Consider the following 22,123-nt stretch of genomic DNA (forward strand, 5'->3'; position numbering starts at 1 on the left):
ACTACCTGTTGGTTACCTATAGTCTTGATCTGTTTTTTTTTTTTTAATTTTATGGCTAATCAGGATACACCATAGTGCTTTAAAAAAAATGCCTGAATATCCTTTACAAATATACACCTATAAAAAGTTATCAAAATGGCTGTCATTTAAAACAGCAAAATCTTGAGTTAGAAAAGTTATTAAAACACTAAGAGCTAAAGATAAAAATGTTTCACATTTACATTTTTCATAGGCACTCTATAAAAACTATGTGGCCTTGTTTCACAGCTGTTAAAGATTCAGTTTAAATGCTGCCCATTTGTTCATTTTTAAGATAGTACAAATAAAAAACCTCCAATCATTCATTAGCCAGAAGCATAATTTACATTTTTCAAAATGTTTTGCCTCATTTTATCTTGTCACCCCCTTCCTTAAAATCAACACCCCACTGCCATGTTTATGAGGTTAAAAAAAAAAACATTATCCCATTAACTTCTTAGGACTCAGCTCCTTCTTTCCCAGAATTCGGTGAAGACTGGCTGACATGTAGTAGGGTTTTGCTGTAGATCCATCATTCCTTTCCAGATCTTCACCTGAATATGATGTGGTCAAAAGGAGGCAAAGCAGCAAGCAGGCAAAAACAAACCAAATCAAAGAAGAGGGATTCAAAGAAAGGAAAAGTGTCAGTATCAGAAATCCTGTCACAACAGAACCAAGCTTTAATGTTAAGTCCTTGCAGAGTGTCACAAAAGCACTACTGTCTCTTTTTTGTATCTCTATAAGATGTACAACAGCCACATTGTGATTAACTCCTCTGCTCATGCAACATGCTAAGAGCAATTATTCTTGTGCTTAGTACAGCTATATTTTCTATTGAAGCCCCCTAAATGTGATGGCTGGCTCTCACTGAAGGGAATTCTTTGGGGGTCTTGAGAAAAGTCATACCAGCAGTCACTGGGCACACGAGTTGAACCAATATGACACTAATGTCTTTTTCTGCAACATATACATTTTTGGTAGGGGTGGCTGGCATAGCAGTTACCCTTCTTCATAGGAACTCAGTAATATATTTTAAAAGCAAAGGGACAGTGGCTCAGTGGTAGAGCATCTGCTTGGTAAGCAGAAGGTCCCAGGTTCAATCCCTGGCATCTCCAAAAAAGAGTCCAAGCAAATAGGTGTGAAAAACCTCAGCTTGAGACCATGGAGAGCCACTGCCAGTCTGAGTAGACAATACCGACTTTGATGGACCAAGGGTCTGATTCAGTATAAGGCAGCTTCATATGTTCAAATCACACATATCGTGTTTCTATGCTGCATGAAAGGCATTATTATTATTTACTGGTTTTTTAAGTCTGTTTTTTAGTTGTGCCTCAAGATGTCAGACTGGCTAATATCAGAAAGCACTGCTTGGGGGAAAAATGGTAGGCAATTTACTCTTTCTGGCTACACCTGATCACCAAGTGAAAAATGTTTTCTTCCGTCTTCATTTAGCATACTAACTTTGATGCTAGACTACTGTAATGTGCCTTACATTAAACTGCCCTTTAAGACAACTCATGTATTTCAGCTAGGATTGCCAACCTCCAGATGGGGCCTGGAGATCTTCCACTTTTACAATTGATCTCCAGCTGGCAGAGATGAGCTCACCTGGAGAAAATGACTGCTTTGAAGGGTGGACTCTATGGCATTGTACCATGCTGAGGCCCCTCCCCTCCCCAAACCCCACTCTCTCCTGGATCTACCCCCAAAGTCTCCAGATATTTTCCAACAATTACGTAAACAAACAAAAATTTTAACAGGCCACAGGGTCATGAATGAGATAATATAAGGACATCAGTGTGACTCAGGAGATATTTCAAATGGCCTCTTGAATTTAAAGGTTTACACAGGTGCTGGCCCCAGCTTCATTCTGTAATGGCATTTTTGGTTGTCTGAAAAAAGGCCAACAGTGATCAAAGTTGATTAAACTTTGAAGATAATATTTTGCAAATTCAACATTTAATCTTTTTATTGTTTAACTGTATTGCCAGATAAAATCATATCTGCTGCTCCCACCAACCCATGCAGATGTTTCAAGGTTGCATAAAGATGGCTACAACTATACGACCAGGGTACTCTCCTTGCTGGAGAGTTAGCAGGAATGTTATCAGGAACAGCTGAAGTTGTACAATCCACAAAACTGGCATCTGACATGAAATGTCGGCAGCCTTGCCATTCATGTGATATCTCTTTGCCCTTGATGAATCAGAATGGATATATATGCATTGAGCATTTCTACTTCAACTGTAGACAAAGCCAGCTGTACAAAAATGGCAATTGGGTATGGATTGCAAAGCACTTTGTTCAGCACTCTGTTGACTTCATCTCGGACTAGCAAGCAAGGAAGAAAGATGCACTAGAAAGATATGTTGCAGGACTATGGAAACTCTAAGATGAATGAACAAGGGATACCTGTAAACATATTATTTGTTGACTGTGTAGAGTTTTTTTGCTTTAATTACTTTGGTGGAAGAAATGTATGTAGTTATCCATTGGCTGCTCTTCTCTGCATAGACTAGTGTGATGGGGGAGGTTTCCCTATTAATTCTGTATAGGGTACAGGAAAATATAGTGGTGGGAGTAAGGCAAGGCATGTAAGGAGAAAGGATGCCTATTCCAGTTCTTCCCTCAGCCTAGTACCCTTAATGATCTTGTCAGTTATACCATCATAATTAAAGGTGTGGTAGCTCAACGCCAGATTAGTCCATAGCAAAGCATTAAGGAAACAGCTGACCTGGCATGTATTACTGAGACCCAGCAGTATAGCAGTTTTTATCCTGTTGCTTATTTTATTGCTTTTAGTTTTTTCATTATGTTTGTGTTCTGAATTCTCTAGTTGTGTGCATTTTTGAGAGTATGGTTAATATTCTGAATAGGAGGTGAGTTTATTCAAATGATATGGACAAACTCTAGATATTTTGTGGGTTGATTGTAATTATACAGCAATAATGAAAACCACTTCCATATGCTTAAGGATATTTTCATCATTATTACAGCAACATAAGTTCCGAGGCTGAGTATTATCAATCATATGTTATGATTCCTACAGGAACCTGGAGGGTCTGAGGCAGAAAGATAGCATACAAGTTACCGTATTTTTCGGACCATAAGACGCACTTTCCCCCCAAAAAAAGTGGGGGGAAAAGTGCGTGCGTCTTATGGTCCGAATACTAAAAGATGAGGGGGGAGGGGCCTGCAGCCCCCGGGAGACAAGCGGCGAGATCGCTCCCTCCGCCCTTATCGCCAACCCAGCACTTCGCAGGGAGCGATCTCGCCACTTGTCTCCCAGCCAGGCGTGCTTCCCCCGCGCCTGCGTGCCTGGCTGAGAGACAAGCGGCGAGATTGCTCCCTGCAAAGTGCTGGGTTGGCGATGGGGGCGGAGGGAGCGATCTCACCGCTTGTCTCCCAGCCAGGCACGCAGGCGCGGGGGAAGCACGCCTGCCTGGGAGACAAGCGGCGAGATCGCTCCCTGCGAAGTGCTGGGTTTGCGATGGGGGCGGAGGGAGCGATCTCGCCGCTTGTCTCCCAGCCAGGCGTGCTTCCCCCGTGCCTGCGTGCCTGGCTGGGAGACAAGCAGCGAGATTGCTCCCTGCAAAGTGCTGGGTTGGCGATGGGGGCGGAGGGAGTGATCTCACCGCTTGTCTCCCAGCCAGGCACGCAGGCGCGGGGGAAGCACACCTGGCTGGGATACAAGCGGCGAGATCGCTCCCTCCGCCCCCATCGCAAACCCAGCACTTCGCAGGGAGCTATCTCGCCGCTTGTCTCCCAGCCAGGCACGCAGGCGCGGGGGAAGCACGCCTGCCTGGGAGACAAGCGGCGAGATCGCTCCCTGCGAAGTGCTGGGTTTGCGATGGGGGCGGACGGAGCGATCTCTCCGCTTGTCTCCCAGCCAGGCGTGCTTCCCCCGTGCCTGCGTGCCTGGCTGGGAGACAAGCGGCGAGATGGCCCTCACCGCAAATCCAGCACTTCGCAGGCGCTGGCATGCTTCTCCCGCGCCTGCGTGCCTGGCTCTGGCTGTGCGGCCCCCGGCTGAGGCGGCCCGAAGGCTGCAATGGCGCCCGCATCACCGAAGATGGCCATTTGCGCACGTAGACGAAGGTGCGTCTTATGGTCCGGTGCGTCTAATCGTCCGAAAAATACGGTAACTAACTAAGCTGGCAATGAAAAATACAGTCTTATGATAAACCATGATACTTTCTGGCTCAGAAATTAACATATGAACAAGTACTAAGAAGTTATTCCTTTCTGAAAGTATGTTAAATTTTCAGATTTCTTATTGATGAATATAGTCTTGGCAGTCAAAACATGGCATTCTAAATGAATCCAACATTGCTGGGGCTATTAAAATTACACCTATATTACTGGCAATGAAGTACAGCATCTAAACTCATCTGTGTTAAATGTCATTGTACAGCTATAGAATACTCAGAAGCCAGTTAGCACTTATTATGAAACAGGTATTCCTGCAAAGGGCCAACTATTCCAGTGAATATTTCACTAGCTGTATCAATGAAGCTACATCTGATGCTGATGTTACTTCAGAATCCCCTGAGCAATGAAGGCCATGACTGAGTAGATTGTGCGACAACTGAAGCAGCAAAGGCCCTCTCCTACTACATGTACACAACTTTTCTTAGGAAACTGACCAAGTAGTTCTTTATCCGCATGTCAACAGCAGAGGAACTAAGAGGTGATACTTACAAAAGCAAAGGAAGAGCGTATCGACACACATTGCATAGACACTGAAGAATCCATGTGCAACTAGGTAAGAACCTATAATGACAGTCTGAAAACAAGGAGAATATAAATACTGTTTATGCACTTTTCTACAAATAAAGATCATTATTTCAAAGCATGAGAAAATTTAGATCCTATATACCCATCAAAGCTCAACTCTGGACATTTTCTAGAATTGCTGTATCGCCAACATTTTCACTGCACTGTCAACTTCTCTAGGTTGGTTGGTGCTCACTCTCTTTGAATGATTTAGCAACTGAAACTTGGGAGAATGGAGTAGAATACAGGGCTGGAAAGCAGCATGGCTTTAGTGTCACTAGGAAAATTTGTTTATTCATATGGCCTGTATAAATAGTACCCTGCTAATTTTTTTGTTTCTATTGGATAATTCTACAAGTTGTAGTTCAAAGATAATAACAAGGCATGTAATAGAAGCACCTTGTCATTTCACAGACTGGGGCGGGGAGGGTATTAGGAGATAGGCATGCTCTTGTAAAAGGTCATATTCTTTGTAAAAGGTCAGGTGATGCAGTCTCCAGCACACAAGTGGTAAAGCATTCAATCTGAAGACACAGGACTCACACAGGAACTCATACGGACTGGATTTCAAACAAGTTCAGAGAAGCCCTTTGATACCTTCAGCTTTATTGTCAGTGCAGACAAAATTTCAAGCAAGATAAAATTGACCAAGGATTTGCTTGGGACAAGTCTATTTTAGGTCTTAAAGAAGCTGTGCTCTTACGGAAGCTAAGCACAGGAAAGGCTGTGTGGGGTTGTCACCAGCAACCTGTCCAGCAGATGCCTGTTGCAAAACAACATTCAAAACTACATGCAAGTGAACACCAACTAGGAAAGAAATATGCTTTCCCCAGCACTGTTATGTTATGTTCTGAATCCTAAGGAAATATAATATTTCCAATAAAGAGGTATATATCTAGATCCCATGCAACAATTTGGAGAATAAGCATCATCTAGAGACCCCACATTAGAATTGTGTGCACAGCTGACGCTAGGATTTATATTCTGAAAGGAAAATCATACTAGATATAGTAATATATTAATTGCCTAATTTAAGATGATGCTCAGGAGAACTTTCACAGTTAGGTTAATGCATTTTAAAATAGATTTATCATTTAATCCAGTTTTGCATTTAAACATTCAGGCACAAAAATCATACTTAACAGCGATGGGCACAAATGGAACCATAAAAGCAAAATTCATCATGATAGGTCTACCATCACAAACTTTCAGGAACTTTTAAACCTGTTCATGGCAGTTTGTGAATAGAGCACAAAACAGGGGTTAAACTTCTGCTTTCTGTTCCCAGTGAATAATGCAACAACAGCTGAGTGGGGAGGAGGAGCTCCCCCCTCACAAACTCATGAGGAATGCCACACAGCTGCAGTCTCCTTTAAAGTTTAAAGGGATTGCAGAAGACAGCCCCAAATATTGAATGGTTAGGAGCACCTCTTTGCCATTCACCTGCTTTTTGGGCTGTCTTCTGCAGCTGAGTTAAGTGTACAAACAGTGTGGAGCACCTCCCACCTGCTCAGCTGTTTTTTGGACTTTCAGCAAACCCTATTTAATGGGACTGTGGTTCTTTTCAATGGGGTTTGCAGGACCACCGACCACAAACCTCCCAATTCTATTTGATTTGTGGTTTGGTCACGAACTGACATGAACCACATTTTTCTGGTTCATGCCCATCCCTACTCCTTAGTCTTTTTACCAAGCACAAGATTTCTGCCAATCAGCGACATGGCTTACTATTTGGAAATTGCTGCTTAAAAATTTAAAACAGTAATTCTGCCCAGAGGTGATGAACATCTTAAAGGGACCTTGTAGTCACATTTTTGCAGCCCAGCCCAGCCGTATCTGCACAAAATAAATGCTTTGCTTTTATTGAAAATTCTGGAGTATGAGAACTAGCTCATACTTAAATCCTAAGAAAATGTCCTTACCAATAGAGGTACCCAATAATAATTCAGAGATGGTGCTTCTTGTGTGAACACTGGTATCCTATGTGTGAAGAAAAAGAAGGCCAGAACACCTATATGAAGAAAAAAGAAAGGCTATAAGATCCTGATAATTAATTTTGAAGGCTGTACTCCCATAATATTTTAAAGACATGAGATGACTCTTGCAAGATGTTCTAGCATATGAAACTACATGCAAAACATTTTCAATTATTAAAACCACTACCTAGCTTCAGGCTATGTATATTTATTTAAAACCTTTTAACCTGTTGCGATTGGCTGTGCTATGAAAACTCATAAGTGCTGTATAAACATGTAATGGACAGAGCCAGAGAGCCTTAAGTGACAGGCTGCTCAAAGAGATTTGATTGGTTAGCATCAGTTGAGCAGAAAGACTTGGGAACTGATTGTTAAAGAGATCTGATTTTTAGCTCTGACTGAGAACTGGAATAGTTTAGCCCTAGCTGAGGAGAGTGTAACACTGACAGAGGACTGGAAGGTTGGCAAGGAGGAGTGAAAGGATCAATGAAGACCTCCATTCAGGCCAGAAAAGAGATAGATCTTCTAGTTAGAAAAGTGATTTCCTTATCAGTTGATATGAGAGACAGCTCAAAACAATGGAATGTTCAGAGAAGGAAACTGTGTAATTGGTAGTGTATCCGCTGCCTTTGGAAACCTGAGAGTCAGTTAAATTCAAGAAAGTGAACTGGAGTGTTTAGGAAACACTGAAACAAAAGCCTCTCATCTCTAAAATTCTAAGACTTTGTGAAAAGCTTAAGAACTCTCACTTCCTGGAAATATATGGAATCTGTGATTATAATAAACACCTAGTTTCTTTAAATGAAACTAAGTCTTCAGGGTCAGATGAACTGCATCCAAGGGTACTAAAAGAGCTTGCAGATATAATTTCCAAGCCTCTAGCCATTATTTCTGAGAACAGGTGAAGTGCTGGAAGACTGGAGACAGGCAAATGTTTCCCCCAACTTCAAGAAGGGTAAAAAGGAGGATCCGGGTACCTCCTGACCCATCAGCTTGATGTCTATACTTGGAAAAGTTTTAGAATAAATCATCAAAGGCAGTCCTGGAACATTTAGTAAGGATGGCTGTGATTACTAAGAGACAGTATGGGTTTTGCAAGAAGGCAGGGTTCATGTCAGACTAACTTGATCTCTTTTTTTGAGAAAGTTACTACCTTGCTGGATCAGGGGAATGCTGTAGACATAGTTTATCTTTATTTCAGTAAGGCTTTTTAAAAGGTTCTACATATTATCCTTGTTGACAAATTGGTAAAATGTGATTTGGATCCTGTTACTGTTAGGTGGATCTTGCAGATCACACCCAAAGTGTGCTTGTGAATGGTTCCTCATCCTCTTGGAGAGGAGTGACAACTGGAGTGCCTCAAGGATCTGTCCTGGGACCTGTTTTGTTCAACATCTTTATAAATGATTTGGATGAAGGAATAGAGGGAATGCTTATTAAATTTGCAGATGATACTTCATTGGGAAGGGTTGCAAATATAGTAGAAGACAGAGTCAGGATACAGGATGATCTTGACAAGCTGGAAAACTGGTCTAAAACAAAAAAAAATGAATTTTAACAGGGATAAATGTAAAGTTCTGCATTTTGGTAGGAAAAATCCATTGCATGGTTATAGGATGGGGAAACTTGTCTTAGCAGTAGTATTTGCGAAAAGGATCTAGGGGTCTTAGTGGATCATATGCTGAACATGAGTCAACAGTGTGATGCGGTGGTTAAAAAGGCAAATGCAATTTTGGGCTGTATCAGCAGAAATATAGTGTCCAGATGGTATCGCTTTACTCTGCTCTGGTAAGACCTCACCTGGAGTACTGTGTTCAGTTTTGGGCATCACATTTTAAGAAGGATACAGACAAGCTGGAACAAGTCCAGAGGAGGGTGACGAAGATGGTGAGGGGTCTGGAGACCAAGTCCTATGAAGAAAGGTTGAAGGAGCTGGGCATGTTTAGCCTGGAGAGGAGGCGGCTGAAAAGTGATATGATCACCATCTTCAAGTACTTGAAGGGCTGTCATATAGAGGATGGTGTGGAGTTGTTTTCTGTGGCCCCAGAAGGTAGGACCAGAACCAATGGGTTGAAATTAAGTCAGAAGAGTTTCTGGCTCAACTTTAGGAAGAACTTCTTGAAAGTCAGAGTGGTACCTCAGTGGAACAGGCTTCCTCAGGAGATGGTAGGCTCTCCTTCCTTGGAAGTTTTTAAACAGAGGCTAGATCGCCATCTGACAGCAATGCTGATCCTGTGTATTTGGGGGGAGGTATTTGTGAATTTCCTGCATTGTGAAGGGGGGGTTGGACTAGATGACCCTGGAGATCCCTTCAAACTCTACAATTTGTATGAGTCTATTCTTTAATATATTACCTCAGAGTTATATTTGATTCATCTCAGACATTTTACCCCTGATTTCACCTGACCTTTCCCACTCCATTTTGATTAAAATGTTTTATTTTTGAATGTTTAAAAACCTCTTAAGTGCCATTTCCAGTAGTTTAAGTCAAGAGGGTAATTTTGCCTCTTCCCTCAAGTTCTTGGGCAGAGCCAGCATCAAAATAAAATAACATGATAGGGTGGGACAGCCATATACAGATAAGAAAATGAATAAAAGGGGCTGCTCAGTCAGAAAAGAATTTAAAAATGGAGGGAAAATTCTGCATCTGAGTGAGGGAATGGGACTAGGCTGCCATACATGCCTTCCTCCAGAACAGGACTCAAGGTGGGTTACAATTAAAATAAAACAATATACAATTAAAACCCATAAGAACTAACATATATAGTTATCATAAAAAAGAACTATTTGTCAAAAGTCCTTCTTGTAACTCCACCTTACACAAATTGTGGAAGCTCAGCAATGTAGAAGCCTTCCAAACAACTTCAGAAAGCCTATTCCATAGAATATAGTAGCCACTGAAAAAGCTCTAAATCTTCCAGTAGCTAATCTAGCATACTGCAGTAAGAAATAAGAAATGGGTTAGATCCAGTAGTAATTTCTTCTGACAGAGTTCATCAGTTGAACAGGACTTTCTCACCTCCCTGTCCTTCTGCAGCCCCAAATACTACTGGAGACAGGGGATGCCCCAGGAACAGCACAATGGCTGACAGAGGTTTGTAGTGGATATCAACAAAAGTTGTCCGCCCTTCTATTAGTGGAAATCTACCACTGGATTCAACCCATTAGGTGGTGATCAGAGGTGCAAAGCTTTATGATATGGAAACATCCAGTTCTACAGGTATGTAGATTCTAGGCCAATAAGGGATTTAAAGGTGTCAATCAGCACCTTGAATTGAAACAAACTAGCTACCAGTTTAGAATTCTCAAGAATATATCCATTTGAAATATCCATGTATTTTCAAACACATTAATGACCTGCAAGAGTCCTTAAAATGTAACAAGTGAAGGAGTACTCATAATGGAAGGTAATTCAAAGCAAGGAGAACACTGCTACAAAAAATTTAGGATTTTCACAGCAACAAATCCTGACATGAATTATTCCCAGTATTTGTACTGTGACAAAATTGATGTTCCTATTAATTATCTGTGAGCTGTTCGTGTAACAAGAAGATTTTAATCAATTGTTTTATGTTATGAATTACATTGGGTTTTCTAAATAAAACAATGATACAATTAAATGTAAGGTTAAAGCAGAGACAAGAAATACAGTTTATCTCTTGGAGAACACATTTCCATATATTGGACTGAACATGTTCAATGATAAATAGAGATATTAATTCAAGATAACATCTGTGCTAAGCAGGAAGAAAGAATGTAAATTAATTAGCTCAAGGGAACTGTCCTTAAGCACAAGGAAAACATTAATCAATTTGAATATTTCAAGGTTTGCATTTCAGACAAATCTCATTTACTTTTCCAGCTAGCAAATAATATATGTATAATAACAACAAACAAGATATTAGAGATGGGGCAGTAAATCAAAATCAGGAGACATCATCAACTTAGAGAACATATATAAAAAGAGACATATTGGCACAAGTCTATTTTGCAGGCACCAGCACATTTTCTCTAGTGCAAGAAGCATTCCATTGAGGCAAGAACTTCTTTTACTAGAAGAGAAGGCTCATGTTGATGCAACTGTGCTAGTAGTACATATTTTAACCTGAAGATTTGGGTTTTAAGCATGGTATTTTAAATGTAAATTCTATATTTAGCCAGTTTGGTGTAGTGGTTAAGTGTGCAGACTCTTATTTGAGAGAATCGGGTTTGATTCCCCACTCCTCCACTTGCATGTGCTGGAATGGCCTTGGGTCAGCCATAGCTCTGGTAGAGGTTGTCCTTGAAAGGGCAGCTGCTGTGAGAGCGCTCTCAGCCCCACCCACCTCACAGGGTGTCTGTTGTGGGGGAGGAAGATAAAGGAGATTGTGAGCCGCTCTGAGACTCTGAAATTTGGAGTGGAGGCCAGGATATAAATCCAATATCTTCTTCTTCTATATTGTGTTTTTCATAATGTGCTTTTATATTGTAACAGCCAATGGCCATGTACAATAAACTATTCACTACTACTACATATTGGTAGGTTTCAGTCCAAATGTATTAATCCACAATAGTTGCTCCAATTAAATACTCTTAGGCTATGATAAGACTGGCAACTTGGGGTGCTTTGGAGGTTTGAGCATGCATCAGGGAGGTTCAGACATCCGGAAACATGGGAGGAATGTGCCAGGATCCATTGGCACCAGAATTCAAAACTACTGTCTAGTTACTCTGTATCCAACTCATTTTATGATGGGGTGAGTGTGACTGGGGAATGGCTGCCAGATGTGGCTATGTGACCAAGCCCTTTTAATCCATTAGGGACAAGCAACTATATTGGGCCAAACGGCCCATCTGATTACAGCCTTAATATCACCAATCAGCTGTTCAGTGGGAAGGGAGCAGCTGAGGTGAATAATCCAGCTCACCACTCTAACCAGTGCTAGCTAATGCTCAGTTAGTGCACTGGAATAGCATGTACCAGACCCACATGATGCAAGTATAATTCCCAATACATTTAGGATAGATTCCTAATTATATCTGGATGAAAAACTTCAGAAGGAAGAAAGTTGAAATCTATCTTGAACCCAGAAATTTGAAATAGTTAATGCATATTGGCTTTGCAGCTTTCAGTACCCAAGTAATTGATGGGGCTGGTTCCTAGCCTGAATCAAATGGTTCACATTGCACCTCAACATCTGGATGAAACAAGACTTGTAAGTCTTCACACTGTGAGACTTCAATTCATAACCTACAGCAAAAGTTGCACCTTGAGGTACAGAATTGAATAGTTTGAAATGTGTATTTTATGTGTAATTTAAAATTGACAATTGGAGGGTATTCCTGAGTGTTTTTCTTTTCAGATTCTCTGAGATGCTATTTGTTTCTGTAACCTCACCTACTTGACTTTTACTTCTCTTATTTTTACTGTATGCTGCTACCTACAGATGAATCATCACTCACAATCTGGAAAAAGTAGTTTGCATTCTCAGCAAAGAAGTGAAACTAACAGTACATAAAGCTCTCTATGCAGCACTTAAAAAAAACAAGAGATCTCTTTGGTCCTAATCCTGCAGATACTGTATTACTGATACAGGAATCTTGTTCATTACTGAAATTTAGATAAGGGTAGAAATTATGTGCTGTCTCAGCAAACCAATGTCTCCAGCTTGCAAGTATGTGTGTGTGTCCTTTTGGGGGGGGGGCATTTATAGGGGAGTTCAGCAAAGACAAGGAGAGCATTTGACCTTTCCCTGCCCAGATATTCACACCTGCAATTGCCCCTTTAAAAGGCATATTCCCCTGGTTTGGTTTATTTCTAACCTTGAAATCCAGTTAGGGGAAAAAAGTTAAAATGACTAGGTGGTCATTTTCAGATGAGAACCAGTAGGTTAAGCATCCCCTTTCACTGGATCATCTCCAGAAAATGCTTCTCTGTTCCTGTACAGGGCTACATGGAAAACAGGACTGTGTACCCCACATTTTCCTTGTTAGGGATAGTTCCACCATCCATAGTTAATTTTTATCTGAATTCGCTGCATGTCCTATTATATATATATCAGTGTAACACCATCTAAAATTCTAAATCATTCTTTATCTTATTAATGAACACCCTGAGAGAAACTGCAGTAATGAGGTTGTCCTATAATGATTCACCTAAGCAAAACTCAAGTTATGAAAGACTGCAGGGTCTGAATTACCATCCATTAATTCAGCACTATGAGGGAGGTCTCTTCTCTGTTAACCTGGATCAAGTTGAAAACATCAGAATAAAAAAAAAATATTGACTTACCCACACCTCCAGCAACAAGAATTTTCCCCAGGAATAGTAGGAAGTCTGTCACTTTATCCAGCACGGCAACTCTGTGCATTGAAAAGTAAATACTTTTTGCAACAACCGTCCTTTCCAAAAGGTGGAGCACTTCTGCTTTCAACCAGCATTAAAATTATTGGAAAACTTTCATATGAAATTTGTGTGAAACATCCCATTCTAATACTATTTGGGCATTAACTAAAGTTTCAGTGTGATAACGGACAAGCTCTGCCAAAGGCAGTTGTGTGTTTGCACTTTGAAAATCATATAAAAGTTTGTGATATGGGAAACCATGATTCCCCCACAACTAGGAAGCAAACAAGGCAAGGGGCTGAGTAAGCCATTCTCTCTTATTATCTCACAAAATCAATGTGAGATTAGAAAAACTACACTAAGGTCCTTGGAAAAAATGTGTGACTGCCTTACAGACTACCACTGTTTAACATTTATTTTGCAAAAGGGTATTGTACAGAACACAACAATTATATGTTCCTTGTCTAGAGCCTCTGAAGTCTATTATATTGTGTTTGTTTTGACTGTTTTATTATTATTTTATTGTTGGGTTTTTAACAGTTATTTATTATGTCTGTAATCTGCCCTGAGCCCATCATGGGAAAGGGCAGAATATAAATCTACTAAATTAAAAAAAATGCAATGCATAAAAATCTAAGGGAAAGCAACAAAACCTGAATAGAGATGGGTTAAGTGACAGCAGAAAGCACTGTGGAAGTGTTTGAAGAAAGCTGCAAAGATTTAGGCTCTGACCTGGATAGCTGAGGCTAGCTTGATCTTGTCATATCTGAGGCTAAGTAGGGTTAGTCCTGGTCAGTATGTGGATAGGAGACCACGAAAGAATACCAGAGTCGTGGTAAAAAGGCAGGCACCTATGAATGTCTCTTGCCTTGAAAAACCTGTTGGGTTGCTGTAAGTCAGCTTCGACTTGAAAGCACTTTCCACTGCCACAAAGATTTAGAGACAGGCAACTCAGATGCACAAAAGGGTATACTCTCCGGGACTAAGCACAGTTGGGAGGGGCAGAAAACTTTACTACAGTAGTAGTCTGGAGAGTCAAGCTTGGATGATATGTTGATTAATAAAAAGAACACCCCCAGTGGAGAACCCTGGTGACTGGCAGGCCCCTATGAGTGGTTTGTCACTTGGGATTGGATGGTGGGAGACTTATGAGAGCCAGTGTGGTGTAGTGGTTAAGAATGTCAGACTAATACATGTATAATGTACCACGCGGAGAAACGGGCGCAGGGCAACATGCTTTATTCAGGGTACATTACAAGATGGAGAGAGAGAACACGCGGGCCGGGCCCCGCATATATACAGCGCCGGAACTTTTCCTCCTACTGGCCAGTCCAATGCTGGCTAGCCATTTTCCCGCCATGGATGGTGATTGGCGGATGCTCAGCGCCCTGCGTGGAGTCGCCGGGGTGTCCCCCGTCACCTCCGCAGCTCGCGCGGACTAACGCTTCTACGTTATTGCGTTATAATGAAATGGTTTCCGTTATAATGAAATAGTTGCTACCGAAATACGCTACACTCCTCCCCCCTTAGTTGCTGCACATAATCTTGGAGATAGGCGGGAGGCTGGCGCTCCCGTGTTGAATGCCGTGGGGTTGCTTGCGGTGGCTGGGTGACTTCAGCTTCCGGGGTTCCTCCGGGGGTTGGAGTGTCAGTGGGCTGCAGGGCTGGTTCCGGGGGTTGATTCTCTTCTGCCGGCGATGGGGACCCCGCGGCTGGTGCAGCGGTCGTGGGTGGCTCCCGGGTCCCTGCTTCTTCTGCCGCTTCCGTGTGTCTCTCCGGTAGGGTCCAGCGGCGCATCTGGTCGATGTGCCGGTGTAGGATCTGGCCCCCCTCGGTGGACACCTCGTAGTGGCGGGATACCATGACCTGTAGTACCCGCCCCGCTAGCCACTCAGGCCCCGTGGCGTAGTTGCGGGCGAATACTGGGTCCCCAGCGAAGAACCCCCTAGCCGCGTCTCTGACCTCTGGGGACCCTCGCACGTCAGAGGCTCGGTCGGGGTGCAGCCGGTCCAACCTTGTTGTGAGCTTGCGCCCCATGAGGAGCTCTGCCGGGCTAACCCCGGTGACTGGGTTTGGAATGACCCTGTTGTCGAAGAGGAACGCGGCTAATCTGTGGTCCCAATCGCCCTGCACGATTCGGCCCAGGGCCTCTTTGGTCGTACGGACCATCCGCTCCGCCTGGCCGTTGGTGGCCGGGTGGAAGGGGGCAGACCTTATGTGTCTTATGAGGTACCTCTGGAGGAACGCCTGGAAGTCCCCCGAGGTGAAGGCTGCCCCGTTATCCGAGACTATAGTGTCAGGGATGCCGTGGGTGCACAGGACCCTGCGCAGGGCTCGGATAGCGGCTGCGGAAGAGGTGGACCCCACAGGAATGACCTCTAGCCATTTTGTGTATGCGTCTACTATAATTATGAAGATCTGCCCCTGGAATGGCCCCGCGAAGTCTATGTGGAGCCTGGACCAAGGTTTCCTTGTGGTTTCCCACTGTGTGGCCGAGGCGCTGGGTGGGTCCGGCCGCGACTCCTGACATGCGCTGCATCTCCGGACCCAGTTCTCTTCCATTCCCGTCCATTCCAGGCCACCAAACATAGCTCCTAGCCAGGGCCTTCATCCTAACTATGCCGGGGTGTGTTTCGTGGAGTGATTCCAGGACCCGCTTCCGTAGAGGGGGGGGACCACCACCCGGCTCCCCCATAGCAGGCACCCCTTGTGGGCTGCTAGTTCCTCCCTTCTCGTTTTATAGGGCATGAACTCTTCCCCCATGTTCCCTTCTGGCCACCCCCTCACCACCCAGTCGAGAACCCTTGCCAGAGTCTTGTCTTTCCCGGTGACTTTGGCTACATCTGCGGCGTGGAGTGGCTGGTCCGGGAGTGACTCGATCGACATGACATGGTGTGCTGGGGCAGGATCGGGGCCCGTGTCCGGGAGCGGCAAGCGGCTGAGCGCGTCCGCGTGGCCCATCGCTTTGCCCGCTCTGTGTACCAAGGTGTACGTGTAGGAGTTGAGGAATTGATTCCACCTCAACACCCTTTGGGACAGGATTTGGGGGGTTTGGCGGTCCGGGGCCAGCAGACCCAAGAGTGGTTTGTGGTCTGTGGCAATTGTGAACCGTCGCCCATACAGATAATCGTTAAATTTGTGAACTCCCGCTACGATGGCCAGAGCCTCCTTGTCTATTTGAGCGTAATTACGCTCCGCTGATGTGAGGGTGCGGGAGTAATAAGCGACCGGAACCTCACGGCCGTCCGGTAGTTGGTGCCCCAGGACTGTGCCCACCCCGTAAGGCGATGCGTCGCAGGCCAGGACCACCGGTAGGCGCTCATCGAAGTGATGCAGCACTGCATTGGAGACCAGAACGTCCTTCACTGCCTGGAAGGCGGCGGCTTGTCGCTTGCCCCACACCCAAGGAGCTTTTTTGTCCAGTAGGCGGTGTAGGGGTTCAGCGATGGCCGCTTTGTGGGGTATGAATGTGTGATAGAAATTGAGCACCCCCAAGAAGCTCTGTAGCTCTGCTTTACACGTGGAAGCTGGGGCTTGCACGATGGCCCGGGTTTTTTCCTCAGTCGGGTGGATGCCCTCCGCGTCCACTGCGAAGCCCAGGAACTCCACCCGCGGCACTCCCAGCAAGCATTTCTCCCTCTTCACTTTTAGTCCAGCAGCTTGAAAACGACGGAGCACCTCCCGGAGGCGGTTGCTGAACTCTGCGGGGTCCGGGGCGGCAATTAAAGCGTCGTCGAAAAAGGGCTAGACTCTGGGGATCCCTTTGAGGAGAGCATCCATTATACTCTGGAAAATCCCCGGAGCCACACTGACCCCGAACTGTAGCCTCTGCACCCTGAAGGCTCCCCTGTGGGTCACTATAGTCTGGGCCTCTGCTGTTTTGGCGTCCACCGGGAGCTGTTGGTAGGCTTGTACCAAGTCCAACTTCCCGAAAATCTTTGACCCCGCCAGGGCTGCCAAAACGTGGCTGACTACGGACACTGGGTAGGGGTTATCCTGGAGTGCCTTATTTATTGTGCACTTGTAGTCTGCACATATCCGCACCTCCCCATTCGGTTTGACCGGAGTCACTATGGGGGTCTCCCACATGGCATAATCGACTGGCTCCAGGACCCCTTGAGCCGTGAGGCGGTCCAGTTCTGCCTCAATTTTGGGCTTTAAGGCAAAGGGGACCCTCCTCGCCTTGAGCCGGATCGGCCTGACCGTTGGGTCGAGCGGTAGGGAGATGGCCGGGCCCTTATAGCTACCCAGCGACCCGTCAAATACATCGGGGAACTCTCTGCACACTTCCCCGAACCCTCCGGCTGAGACCGTCTGCGCTACCCCCTCTATGCGGATTTCCAAGGGGCCCAACCATGCGAGGCCCAACAGGGTGGTAAGCGGTCACTTGACCACCAGGATGTCCAGCGGGCCCCTGAAAGACCCCCACTCTACTTGTACCCTGGCCCACCCCGCGATTTGTACCGGGTTTTTCTGAAAGTCCCGTAAAATAAAATCGGCCGGCCGCAGCGGTACCCTCTGCCAGGGGCACAGCTTCCTCAGGGTCTCCTCCGCGATTATGGAGATGGAGGAGCCTGAGTCCACCTCCATGAGGCATGGGGCTCCTTCTAGGAGGACCGCCATCTTGATCTTGTTGGGGGTGGTAAAGGGCAAGTTCAGTACCTGGAGTGTGGTGGAGGCCGTGGAGTGGGACTCAGCAGCCTCGTGGTGCGTGGTTGGCCTCTGGCGGTTGGACTTGGCTCGGCAAGCCCGCGCTATGTGGCCGGTCTTCCCGCAGCTTCTGCAGTCCCAGGTCCGGTACTGGCAGTCCCGTCTGTTGTGGGGGTCGCCGCAGCTGGCGCATTTCGTTCATTCGTGTGTTGGTTCGTTCGTTCGCTCTTACGGGGGCACTGTGGAGCTCGGCTGGTTGGTCCTGTGGTGCGGCGCATCTGGAACGCTTCTCCCTCGTCCTGGTGGTCGGGGTCCAAGTCCTCGTGGTGGATGGCCTCGGTCTTTGCCCTGGGAAAGGTCCGGGTGGTCCTCTTGAATGCCACAGCTTCGCTGAAGGCGCCCTGGAGGGTGAGCTCTTCCTTCGCGAAGAGCTTTTGCTGGAGCCTCTCGTCGCGGAGGCCCCAGGCAAACCGATCGGCCAGGGTCTCTTCCAGGTTCGGGAAGTTGCAGTTCCCGGCGATCTGTCGCAGGGCGGCCAGGTAGTCCGCGGCCGACTCTCCCTGGACCTGGTCCCTCTTGTGGAAGAGGAACCGACAGGCCACCTTCGATGGCTGTGGTAGGAAATGTCCCATGAGGAGGCGGACTACCTCTATGTAGGTATTCTCCGTGAGGCAGGCGGGGGCCGAGAGACCCTTTGCGATCTCGAAGGTGGCGGCCCTGCAGACGCTCAGGAGAACGTCCCTCTTCATGCTGTCCTCGGTTATGCGATTCGCCCTCAGGTAGCAATCGACCCTTTCCGAATAGGACTCCCATCCTTCGGGATTGGCGGGGTTGAATGCTTCGATGTGACCGGTGTTCCCGCTTGAGCTGGCCATGGTGGCGGTAGCGGCGGTGGTCGTAGCGATGTAGCGCTCGGTTGCCCTTGAGTCTCCTCGGTAGCCCGGTTGTCTGAAGGGCTAGAATCCCACCTTCGTCGCCACTATAATGTACCACGCGGAGAAATGGGCGCAGGGCAACATGCTTTATTCAGGGTACATTACAAGATGGAGAGAGAGAACACGCGGGCCGGGCCCCGCATATATACAGCGCCGGAACTATTCCTCCTACTGGCCAGTCCAATGCTGGCCAGCCATTTTCCCGCCATGGATGGTGATTGGCGGATGCTCAGCGCCCTGCGCGGAGTCACCAGGGTGTCCCCCGTCACCTCCGCAGCTCGCGCGGACTAACGCTTCTACGTTATTGCGTTATAACGAAATGGTTTCCGTTATAATGAAATAGTTGCTACCGCAATACGCTACAACATGAAACACCTGAGTTTGTGCTATGGGCCAGTCACACTCTCTCTACCTAACCTACTTTAAAGTGTTGTTGAGAGGATAAAATGGAGGAGAGAAGAATAATGTAAGCCACTTTGGGTCCCCATTGGGGAGAAAAGCAGATAACAAATTAATTAATTGATTAGCTGAAAACAGTAGTTTTGTGACCCTATGACAGGAAGGTGGTACTAGCTGTCTTCCATTATGTTCCTTCTTTGACTGAGGTGGTGCACAGACTTGGGAACATACCGTGATAGGAGGAGTATTGGTGCACATAGACATGAAGGTGCTCACTATGTGTCTAATTTCAGCTCCATTTGGAGAAATGTGCATGGTAAGGCTTTCTCATAAGGTGTGTTCAATGCCAGGTCAATGAAAAATAAGATCTCTATAATATCTGACTTCTTGTATGAAAAACAGGAGGATCTGATTATCTTGGTGCAGCTGGCACCAGCCTGGCATAAAGTCCTTCACCATCTGAAACTGGAGAATGGGAGTAGGTGGATTAGTGTTTAAGTCTTTCTCCATCACTTGATATTTGGTGCATAGAGAGGCCAGGTTTGATTATGTGTACCTTATATGAGACACTAAGAACTGGCTGACTAACCTACCAGTATGGTCCCTGGCTGAACTGACACAGATGATCTCAGATATGGTGCTAAGGACCCTGAGGATGATTATTCTTGGCAGCTTTGTTGAGCCAAGCTCAGGACTTTATGGCTGCCCTGACAACCATGGGTCTATCTCAGGTTGTGACAGACCCAACACATGAAAAAGAACTGTGATGGACATGATAAGTTCTGCCTCTTCCTAAGATAAATGGAAGGCATACCTCCTTACCTTACCACATTTCTCATGAGCAGAAAGAAAGCTTCCTTTGCTGATGTACAGAAGTTTTTACCGTATATTGCAATCTGCAAAACATCAAGAGCATTTAACTTGTTTGTGTGAAAGACGCTTACTTTGGAGACCAGATATAAATTAACAAGAATGGTATCACTGGACCTAGGACAAAGAAACCATATTTCTTATTCTTACCATACATGGACAACATATCCAACTTGCCCTGCTCATATTAGCTAGAGTTTTCTTTAAGCTGTTAAATATGTGTATTTTTTCTTGATAATCTCAAAGCCATTTATATAGACCTTCTAATGGAAAGTATTATTTTATACAAGTGGGAACTCACAAGGACTTGCAGCAGGCATCTCATGACCCCCCTCCCCACTATTTCCTCTTTCCCTTTCATGAAAATGCCTATAGTCTCTCCCCTTTTTCTACTTCCTTCTCTCCTTCTAGGGTGACCAACCTGGAGATCAGTGAATCTCACAACTATAGTGATCAGTTCCCCTTTGGGTTGCCAGCTCCAAATTGGGAAATTCCTAGAGATTTAGAGGTGGAGCCTTGAGAGGGCAAGGCTGCTTATAATTGAACCAATCAGCCTGCATGTGGCTCTTCTGTTTGCGCTTAGTGTGGGGTCTTCTAGAGACTTGCAGAATGAAGACTGTACACAGTTGCTGTTAAGCTAACTATATACACGGTTTATTTACAATATTTATACAGACTGACAAAGTGCTCTGCCAACACATCCACTATACACACGCCACACGCAGCACAGGCATATAGTACATTTATACAATTCAGTATCCAATCAGCTTAGTGCTGAGTCACTAAGCACTACCCCATTACATCATCCTGGCTGATGCAACCTGGAGCAATGCCAGCTTGTTCAGCTGTCATTTAGATCATCTAGCTGTGGCCTGTAGACTGGATATACTGACATCTTCACCTTTCTCATCTCCAGGCTGAGTCCCAGTACTGATTATTCTCACTGGTTCCATTGTAAGCTGAAGGAAATAGAAGCAAGTTGAGTCTGCAGTATTAAATATTTATTATTCTGACTGGTTCGCTACATGCAGCAAGGAATAGAAGTGAGTTGACCAAGTATTTTTAAATGAAACCATGTATTTATTTTATTTCATTCGATTTATGCATATCCAGAAAGGTGTGGCCTGCTCCAACTGCTTATATAAGAAGAATTTCATGCATGTCTGATAATATCATCAAATTGTACCAATACTATATATTTGGAGCTAGCAACTACTTTTCTTGAAACAACCTCCTGTCAGCTGGAACAAGATTTGGTTGCCATATTCAGTTCTCAACTTTTTGGAATTGACTGTGAAAAGTGATACATGCTTGTCTTTTTTATGTATTTTGTATGAAGTGTATAGCAAGTGAGAGATGCTTCAGTATGAATCATAGTTGAATGATTGTATAGCACCGATATGTATGTTTATGAAGCTCTGTATTATATGCAGGAGTTGCTAACTGGGTCTTCAACTACAGACTTGAAGTGTTTCACAATACAAATAATTTTTTGCACTGTACATTGGCATTTGAGGACCATGTTATAGACAGCATTTGATAATTCTATATTCAGTATATATTGTTATTTTTGTTTGAACTGTAGCAAGCAGCCAGGCCTAGTTAAGACATGAAAGTTGGAAGGTATCAAGTCGCTCAGAGGTTGCTGCCAGACCTAGAGTTACTGACCTCTAGGTGTGAGATATCTCAGAATTATATTTGAACTCCAGATGACAGAGATCTGTTCCCCTGGAGAAAATGGCTGGTTTGGAAGGTGGACTCTATGACATTGTATCTGGCTGCAGGGCCGGATCTAGGGGGGGCAGGGGGGGTGCTTGCCCCGGGTGCCAATGTAGGGGAGGAACGTCAAATTGGGTATGGAGTCCATTGTATTCTATGGGCCCATAAGACAGAATGGGCCCATAAGGGGGCATCTTTTTTTAATTTTGCCCCCTTCCCCTCAAAAAACATGTAGATTCAGTCCTGTCTGGCTGAGCCCTCTCCCCTCCCCAAATCCTGCCTTCTTCAGACTCTACCCCCAAAATCTCCAGGAATTCTGAATCTGGAGCTGGCAAATTCAACCCTTGTCAGGCCTAGCCCCGAAGAGTCCTCCCTCAAAGGCCAAAATAGGCATGGAAAGGTCCATTCTTCCTCCCCCTGCCTTTTACTCTGAGAAACCCAGCATGGAATACTAA

At 45.1% G+C, this 22,123-nt stretch overlaps 1 protein-coding gene across 3 annotated transcripts in view; it reads right to left on the minus strand.

Annotated features, from left to right (window-relative positions):
• Positions 1-22,123, minus strand: part of SLC44A5 (solute carrier family 44 member 5) — a 333,196-nt gene that overhangs the window by 3,573 nt on the left and 307,500 nt on the right. For 2 of the 3 annotated variants that reach the window (XM_060232034.1, XM_060232033.1), the window contains exons 18-22: positions 19,902-19,975; positions 13,042-13,112; positions 6,717-6,805; positions 4,720-4,804; positions 456-572 (exon numbers count right to left, since the gene is read on the minus strand). In XM_060232034.1, the coding sequence (XP_060088017.1) occupies positions 460-572; positions 4,720-4,804; positions 6,717-6,805; positions 13,042-13,112; positions 19,902-19,975 (432 nt within the window). In that variant the 3' untranslated portion in view covers positions 456-459. Of the gene's footprint in view, positions 1-455; positions 573-4,719; positions 4,805-6,716; positions 6,806-13,041; positions 13,113-19,901; positions 19,976-22,123 lie in introns of those variants that run through there. The other variant, XM_060232035.1, reaches the window with a different exon arrangement.

This window comes from Heteronotia binoei, chromosome 2 (genome assembly GCF_032191835.1).
Source record: "Heteronotia binoei isolate CCM8104 ecotype False Entrance Well chromosome 2, APGP_CSIRO_Hbin_v1, whole genome shotgun sequence".
Classification (NCBI taxonomy): domain Eukaryota; kingdom Metazoa; phylum Chordata; class Lepidosauria; order Squamata; family Gekkonidae; genus Heteronotia; species Heteronotia binoei.